This window comes from Pristiophorus japonicus, chromosome 21 (genome assembly GCF_044704955.1).
Source record: "Pristiophorus japonicus isolate sPriJap1 chromosome 21, sPriJap1.hap1, whole genome shotgun sequence".
Lineage (NCBI taxonomy): Eukaryota > Metazoa > Chordata > Chondrichthyes > Pristiophoridae > Pristiophorus > Pristiophorus japonicus.
In genome coordinates, this window is record NC_091997.1 from 38,816,442 (window position 1) to 38,825,523 (window position 9,082).

The window sequence follows — 9,082 nt, forward strand, 5'->3', positions numbered from 1 at the left end:
CCGGGGAAAGGGGCGCCTGCTCTCCTTACCTGGGAAAGGGGCGCCTCCTCTCCGTTCCTCACCCCCCGGGGAAAGGGGCGCCTGCTCTCCCTACCTGGGAAAGGGGCGCCTCCTCTCCGTTCCTCCCCCCCCCCCCGGGGAAAGGGGCGCCTCCTCTCCCTCCCCCCCGGGGAAAGGGGCGCATCCCCCCCCGGGGAAAGGGGCGCCTGCTCTCCTTACCTGGGAAAGGGGCGCCTCCTCTCCGTTCCTCACCCCCCCGGGGAAAGGGGCGCCTGCTCTCCCTACCTGGGAAAGGGGCGCCTCCTCTCCGTTCCTCCCCCCCCCCCCGGGGAAAGGGGCGCCTCCTCTCCCTTGCCCCCCCCCGGGGAAAGGGGCGCCTCCTCTCCCTACCTGGGAAAGGGGCGCCTCCTCACCGTTCCCCCTCCCGGGGAAAGGGGCGCCTCCTCTCCCTTGCCCCCCCCCCCGGGGAAAGGGGCGCCTCCTCTCCCTTGCCCTTGCCCTTGCCCCCCCGGGGAAAGTAGCGCCTTCTCTCCCTGCACCCTCCACCCCGGAGGCCGCGAGTTCCGGGCCGCCTTGTTGTGAATTTGCGGCCCCGGCTCTGGCGGGTCGGGCGGTATCCCGGGGAGATGGTGAAGCGGGGCTCGGTGTCCCGGGGCCTCTCACCTTCACCCACCGATCGTCCGCCGCGCCTCCCGGATCCGTCATGGCGCCGGCCTAACCCCCCCTGACGCCGCTCTGATCCCTGACCCCGGGCACAGCGCCGCCAGCGGCCGTAGGGGGGAGCGCAGCGCTCAGGCTGACCCTGAGATCTCCGCTTGTCCCAGTGAATCATCGGTTTCTGCATCAACTGCATCAGTTCCATAGCCGTTGACAAATTGAGCCAAAAGCCACTCACGTCAGGTTGTCACTCAGAATGTGGTCAATCTTTGGAATTCTCTACCTCAGAGGGCTGTGGGATTTGGGGATAGCGCATGAAAGCGGAGTTGAGGTGAAAGATCACCCAGCTGTTTACACTGTACATTAATGATTTAGACGAGGGGATTAAATGTAGTATCTCCAAATTTGCGGATGACACTAAGTTGGGTGGCAGTGTGAGCTGCGAGGAGGATGCTATGAGGCTGCAGAGTGACTTGGATAGGTTAGGTGAGTGGGCAAATGCATGGCAGATGAAGTATAATGTGGATAAATGTGAGGTTATCCACTTTGGTGGTAAAAAGAGAGAGACAGACTATTATCTGAATGGTGGCAGATTAGGAAAAGGGGAGGTGCAACGAGACCTGGGTGTCATGGTACATCAGTCATTGAAGGTTGGCATGCAGGTACAGCAGGCGGTTAAGAAAGTAAATGGCATGTTGGCCTTAATAGCGAGGGGATTTGAGTACAGGGGCAGGGAGGTGTTACTACAGTTGTACAGGGCCTTGGTGAGGCCACACCTGGAGTATTGTGTACAGTTTTGGTCTCCTAACCTGAGGAAGGACATTCTTGCTATTGAGGGAGTGCAGCGAAGGTTCACCAGACTGATTCCCGGGATGGCGGGACTGACCTATCAAGAAAAACTGGATCAACTGGGCTTGTATTCACTGGAGTTCAGAAGAATGAGAGGGGACCTCATAGAAACGTTTAAAATTCTGATGGGTTTAGACAGGTTAGATGCAGGAAGAATGTTCCCAATGTTGGAGAAGTCCAGAACCAGGGGTCACAGTCTAAGGATAAGGGGTAAGCCATTTAGGGCCGAGATGAGGAGAAACTTCTTCACCCAGAGAGTGGTGAACCTGTGGAATTCTCTACCACAGAAAGTTGTTGAGGCCAATTCACTAAATATATTCAAAAAGGAGTTAGATGAAGTCCTTACTACTAGGGGGATCAAGGGGTATGGCGAGAAAGCAGGAATGGGGTACTGAAGTTGCATGTTCAGCCATGAACTCATTGAATGGCGGTGCAGGCTAGAAGGGCCGAATGGCCTACTCCTGCACCTATTTTCTATGTTTCTATGTTTCTGTGATAGGATGGAAGGCAGAAGAGATTAAGAGACAAAAGGAATGATGGTGCAAGGTAAAAGGAAGTGATAACAGAGCAAGTTAAGAAACAAAAGATGAGTTTAAATGGGAATGGCAGAATCATCAACAGCTGACATGGAAGAAAACAATAGGGGTAGAGGTTCTGGTCTAAAATTGTTGAACTCAATGTTGAGCCAAGAAGGCTGTAAAATCCCTAAACGAAAGAGGGAATACAAAATGAATATAAGTATTAGGAGTAGTCATCTCATGATATTCCACCCCTGTCATTTAAAATTCTCATTCTCTACCACCCATCCTAGAACTATAAAAATATTAGTAGCAATATTTCTTCACTACTTTCCTCCCTCTACACTGAAGGTCTTCTCATCCTCATTGATTTCAACTTCCATCTCAATTCATCATGCTCTTTCTGCTGAGTTCACTAGTCTCCTATCCCCTTAAGTTCCCCCTCCATGTAAACTCCCCAAACCATATTAACAGATAGCCACTCGTATCACTCTCCACCGCCCCCCCCCAACCATACCTCCTTCTGTGTCTGCCCCTGGAAAAAACTCTCTCGCGACTCTCCAACTGCACTTATCAACTCCCAACAGTCCAGCCTTTGGCCCTCCTTTCACCATGACATTTCTGCAACTAGTACAGTAGTATAGTATTAGGCAGTCCCTCATATTGAGGATGATCCGCTTCCACACCAAAAAGGGATGAGTTTACAGGTGTTTCAATGACAGACCTGACATTCCAGGTCCTGAACTACATCCTGAAGGGTGGAAGATGCCTGTGCATGGATTCTTTTAACATGGGGTGGCCGTTGCACACCAACCACCACACGGGCTTGACAGAGCTAGGTCTTGGTCCAGTGGCAAGGGTTAACCAAGACGACTGGAGACCAGCTCTGCTGCACAGACCTAGTGCGCATGCATGCTCCAACTATCCATAGATCGCACTGTGGGTTGGCCCGTGCTGTCCCTGGGCCCTCGTCTCTCCTCGGCCCCGAACCCTCGCTCTACCGATCTGCTCAATCACACCCTCACTACCACCTTTGATGCCCCAGTCCCTGTTAAAACCATTACTCTCTCTCTCTCACGCTGGCTGTTCCCCCTGATACAGCCTTCAACTTCACTCCCTTAAGTCCAAGGGACGCAGACTTGAACGGATATGGCGGACAACTGGTTGAGCCATTCACCGCCAGATCTGGCTGAACCACATAAAGCATTATCGGGTGCTGCTCTCGTCTGTCAAAATCGCTCACTATTCCAGAATCATTCTGGAATGTAAAGATAAACCCCGGCTTCTATTCCCCACTGCTAACCGTCTTTTTAAACTCCTCCCCCTGTCTCTTCCACCCTCACCTCCGACAATAAGTGTGAGGAGCTCATGGATTTCTTTGTCTCAAAGATTGAGACCGTCGGGTTCGACAGCCTCTACCTCTTCTCTTCTCTTCTCTTCTCTTCCCTCCCCTCCCCTCGCCCACCGGGCCAAATTTCCTCTAAAGAAACTCCCTGCCCTAGCCCTGACCTCACATCTTTCTCCAGTTTCTATCCAATACCCCCTCATGACCTCTCCAAGCTCATCCTGTCCATGAGACCCACTTTCTGCGCCCTTGATCCTATTCCCACCAAACTGCTGACCACCCAACTTCCTTTTCTGGCTCCCATGTTAGCTGACATTGTTGACGGTTCTCTCTCCTCAGGTACTGTCCCCCTCTCGTTCAAATCTGCCGTCATCACCCTCTCCTCAAAAAACCAACCCTCGACCCTTCTGTCCTTGAAAACGACCACTCCATTTCCAACCTCCCTTTCCTCGCTAAAGTCCTTGAACGTGTTGTCAAATCCGTGCCCATCTTTCCCGCAATTCCATGTTTGAATCCCTTCAATCCGGTTTCCGTGCCTGCCACAGTACCGAAACGGCTCTCATCAAAGTCACAAATGACATCCCTTTGTGACCATGACAAAGGCAAACTATCTCTCCTCGTCCTTCTTGACTTGCTGTAGTCTTTGACACATTTGACCACTCCACCCTTCTCAAATGCCTCTCCACCGTCATCCAGCTGGGTGGGACTACACTCGCCTGGTTCCATTCTTATCTATCTATTCGTAACCAGAGGATCACCTGCAATGGCTTCTCTTCTCGCCCCCGCATTGTTACCTCTGGTGTCGCCCAAGGATCTATCCTTGGCTCCCTCCTATTTCTCATCCACATGTTACCCCTTGGCGACATCGTCAGTTTCCACATGTACGCTGATGACACCCAGCCCTACCTCACTACCACTTGTCTTGACCCCTCTACGCTCTCTAAATTGTCAAGGCTGCTTGTCCATCATCCAATTCTGGGTGAGCAGAAATGTTCTCCAATTGAATATTGGGAAGACCAAAGACATTATTTTCAGTCCCCACCACAAACTCCGTTCCCTAGCCACTGACTCCATCCCTCTCCCCAACTTCTGGCTGAGGCTGAACCAGACTGTTCGCAATCTTGGTGTAATATGTGACCCTGAAATGAGCTTTCATAGAAACATAGAAAATAGGTGCAGGAGTAGGCCATTCAGCCCTTCGAGCCTGCACCACCATTCAATAAGATCATGGCTGATCATTCCCTCAGTACCCTTTTCCTGCTTTCTCTCCATATCCCTTGATCCCTTTAGCTGTAAGGGCCATATCTAACTACCTCTTGAATATCTCCAATGAACTGGCATCAACAACTCTCTGCGGCAGGAAATTCCACAGGTTAACAACTCTCTGAGTGAAAAGGTTTCTCCTCATCTCAGACCTAAATGGCCTACCCCTTATCCTTAGACTGTGTCCCCTGGTTCTGGACCACATATCTGCAACATAGTTAAGACTGCCTATTTCTACCTCCATAACATCGCCCATCTCTGCTCCTGCCTTAGCTCATCCGCTGCTAAAGTCCTCATCCATGCCTTTGTTACCTCTAGAATTGACTATTCAAATGCACTCCTGGCTGGCCTCCCACATTGTACCCGACGTAAACTAGAAGTGATACAAAACTCAGCTTCCCATGTCCTAACTCTCATACCAAGTCCCGCTCACCCATCACCCCGTGCTCGCTGACCAGCAATGGCTTGCGGTTAAGCAACATCTCGATTTCAAAATTCTCATCCTTATTTTCAAATCTCTCCATGACCTCACTCCTCCCTATCTCTGTAACCTCCTCCAGCCCCACAACCCCCTGCCGCGCATCCCCCCACCACCATCACCCCCGAGATGCCTGCGCTCCTCTAATTCTGCCCTCTTGAGCAACCCTGATTATAATCGCTCAACCATTGGTAGCCTTGCTTTCTGTTACTAGGGCCCAAGCTCTGGAACTCCCTGCCTAAACCTCTCTACCTCTCTATCCTCCTTCACGACTCACCTTAAAATATATCTCTTTGACTAAGCTTTTGGTCACCTGCGTTAATTTCTACTTATGCGGATCGGTGACAATTAAAAAAAAAATCTTACAATACTCCTGTGAAGTGCCTTGGGAAGTTTCACTACTTTAAAGACACTATATAAATACAAGTTGTTGTTGTTGTTATAAGATCATGGCTGATCTTTCCTGCCCGATATCCAGCTCCCTTAATTCCCCAGAGACCATAAATTTCTGTCTCAGCCTTGAATATACTCATGACTCAGCATCCACAGAATTCCAAAGATTCACAGCCCTCCAAGTGAACAAATTCTTCCTCATCTCGGTCTTAGATGGCCGGCCCCTTATCCTGAGACTATGTCCCCCTCGTCCTAGACATGCCAGCCAGGGGGAAACAACCCGTCAGCATTTATCCTGCCAACCCCCCTCAGAATCTTATGTTTCAATGAGATTACATCTCATTCTTCTAAACGCCAGAGAAGATAGGCCCAATCTACTCAACCTCTCCTCATATGACAACCCTGTCATCCAAGGAATTAATCTAGTGAATCTTTGTTCATCGAGTGTATCCAGGATGGATTCTTTGAACAGTATGTTGTGGAACTATACTGTGGAGAGCAGGCTCTCTTAGATCTGGTACTGTGTAACAAGACAGGATTAATAAATTAGCTCAAAGTAAAGGATCCTCTAGGAAAGAGTGATCATAGCATGGTTGAATTCAAATTCAGTTAGAGGGTGAGAAAGTTGGGTCTCAAACCAATGTCCTGATCTTAAATAAAGGCGATTACAACAGTATGAAGGCAGAGTTGGCTGAAGTGCACTGGGAAAATAGATTAAAATGCAAGACGGTTGATAAGGAGTGGCAAACATGTAAGGAAATATTTCATAACTTTAAACAAAACTATATTCCAGTGAGAAGGAAAGACTTTAAGAGAAGGGTGAACCATCCGTGGCTAACTCTGTTTAAAAAAGGGGGCAGACAAAAGGCAGGAAATTATAAGCCGGTTAGTTTAACATCTGTAGTGGGGAAAATGCTTGAAGCTATCATTAAGGAAGAAATAGCGGGACATCTAGATAGGAATAGTGCAATCAAGCAGACGCAACATGGATTCATGAAGGGGAAATCATGTTTAACTAATTTACTGGAATTCTTTGAGGATATAACGAGCATGGTGGATAGAGGTGTACCGATGGATGTGGTGTATTTAGATTTCCAAAAGGCATTCGATAAGGTGCCACACAAAAGGTTACTGAAGAAGATAAAGGTACGCGGAGTCAGAGGAAATGTATTAGCATGGATAGAGAATTGACTGGCTAACAGAAAGCAGAGAGTCGGGATAAATGGGTCCTTTTCGGGTTGGAAATCGGTGGTTAGTGGTGTGCCACAGGGATCGGTGCTGGGATCACAACTGTTTACAATACATAGATGATCTGGAAGAGGGGACAGAGTGTAGTGTAACAAAATTTGCAGATGACACAAAGATTAGTGGGAAAGCAGGTTGTGTAGAGGACACAAGAGAGGCTGCAAAGAGATTTAGATAGGTTAAGCGAATGGGCTAAGGTTTGGCAGATGGAATACAATGTCGGAAAATGTGAGGTCATCCACCTTGGAAAAAAAAAACAGTAAAAGGGAATATTATTTGAATGGGGAGAAATTACAACATGCTGCGGTGCAGAGGGACCTGGGGGTCCTTGTGCATGAATCCCAAAAAGTTAATTTGCAGGTGCAGCAGGTAATCAGGGAGGCGAATGGAATGTTGGCCTTCATTGCGAGAGGGATGGAGTACAAAAGCAGGGAGGTCCTGCTGCAACTGTACAGGGTATTGGTGAGGCCGCACCTGGAGTTGTGTGTGCAGTTTTGGTCACCTTACTTAAGGAAGGATATACTAGCCTTGGAGGGGGTACAGAGACGATTCACTAGGCTGATACCGGAGATGAGGGGGTTATCTTATGATGATAGATTGAGTAGACTGGGTCTTTACTCGTTGGAGTTCAGAAGCATGAGGGGTGATCTTATAGAAACATTTAAAATAATGAAAGGAATAGACAAGATAGAGGCAGAGAGGTTGTTTCCACTGGTTGGGGAGACGAGAACTAGGGAGCACAGCCTCAAAATACGGGGGAGCCAATTTAAAACTGAGTTGAGAAGGAATTTCTTCTCCCAGAGGGTTGTGAATCTGTGGAATTCTCTGCCCAAGGAAACAGTTGAGGCTAGCTCATTGAATGTATTCAAATCACAGATAGACAGATTTTTAACCAATAAGGGAATTAAGGATTATGGGGAGCGGGCAGGTAAGTGGAGCTGAGTCCACGGCCAGATCAGCCATGATCTTGTTCAATGGCAGAGCAGGCTCGAGGGGCTAGATGGCCTATTCCTATTCCTAATTCTTATGTTCTTATGTAAATGATGGTATCAAATTGAAAACAATGGCATACAATGTTGCCTAGATTAGTGGGAGGCCAGAGGATTTGGAGATTTTTTTAAATCAGCAAAGTACGTCCAAAAAAAAATAAAGAGAAGATGGAATACAAGAGTAAATTAGCAAGAAATATAAAAACCGACAGTAAGAGCTTCTACAGGTATATAAAAAGGAAGAGAGTAGCTAAAGTAAACATTGGTCGCTGAGAGGATGAGACTGGGGAATTAATAATGAGGAACAGTGAAATGGCAGAAACTTTGAACAAATATTGTGTATCGGTCTTCACAGTAGAAGACACTAAAAACATCCCAATAATAGATAATCAAGGGGCTATAGGGAGGGAGGAACTTAATACAATCACTATCACTAATGAAGTAGTACTCGGTAAAATAATGGGACTAAAGGTGGACAGGTCCCCCGGACCTGATGTCTTGCATCCTAGGGTCTTAAAAGAAATGGCTGCAGAGATAGTGGATGCATTGTTTATAATCTACCAAAACTCCCTGGATTCTGGAGAGGTCCCAGCAGATTGGAAAACCGCAAATGTAACGCCCCTATTTAAAAAAGGAGGGAGACAAAAAGCAGGAAACTATAGACCAGTTAGCCTAACATCTGTCGTTGGGAAAATGCTGGAGTCCATTATTAAGGAAGCAGTAGCAGGACATTTGGAAAAGCATAATCCAATCAGAGTCAGCATGGTTTTATGAAAGGGAAATCATGTTTGACAAATTTGCTGGAGTTCTTTGAGGATGTAATGAGCAGGATGGATAAGGGGGAACCAGTGGATGTGGTGTATTTGGATTTCCAGAAGGCATTCGATAAGTGCCATATAAAAGGTTACTGCACAAGATAAAAGCTCACAGGGTTGGGGGTAATATATTATCATGGATGGAGGATTGGCTAACTAACAGAAAACAGAGAATCGTGATAAATGGGTTATTTTCCGGTTGGCAAATGGTAACTAGTGGGGTGCCGCAGGGATCGGTGCTGGGGCCTCAACTATTTACAATCTATATTAATGACTTGGATGAAGGAACCGAGTGTAATGTAGCCAAGTTTGGCAATGATACAAAGATGGGTGGGAAAGCAAGTTGTGAGGAGGACACAAAGAATCTGCAAAGGGATATAGACAGGCTAAGTGAGTGGGCAAACATTTGTCAGATGGAGTATAATGTAGGAAAGTGTGAGGTTATCCACGTTGGCAGGAAAAATAAAAAAGCAAATTATTTAAATGGAGAGATTAGAAAATGTTGCAGTGCAGAGGGACCTGGGGGTCAT

General features: G+C 47.7%; 1 protein-coding gene across 1 annotated transcript in view; it reads right to left on the reverse strand.

Annotated features, from left to right (window-relative positions):
- mlx (MAX dimerization protein MLX) overlaps nucleotides 1-5,156 on the reverse strand; it is a 37,131-nt gene extending 31,975 nt beyond the window's left edge. Inside the window, exon 1 of the mRNA XM_070863921.1 lies at nucleotides 5,066-5,156. Coding sequence (XP_070720022.1) covers nucleotides 5,066-5,156 — 91 coding nt within the window. The remainder of the gene's footprint in view (nucleotides 1-5,065) is intronic.
- Nucleotides 5,157-9,082: the final 3,926 nt, after the last annotated feature.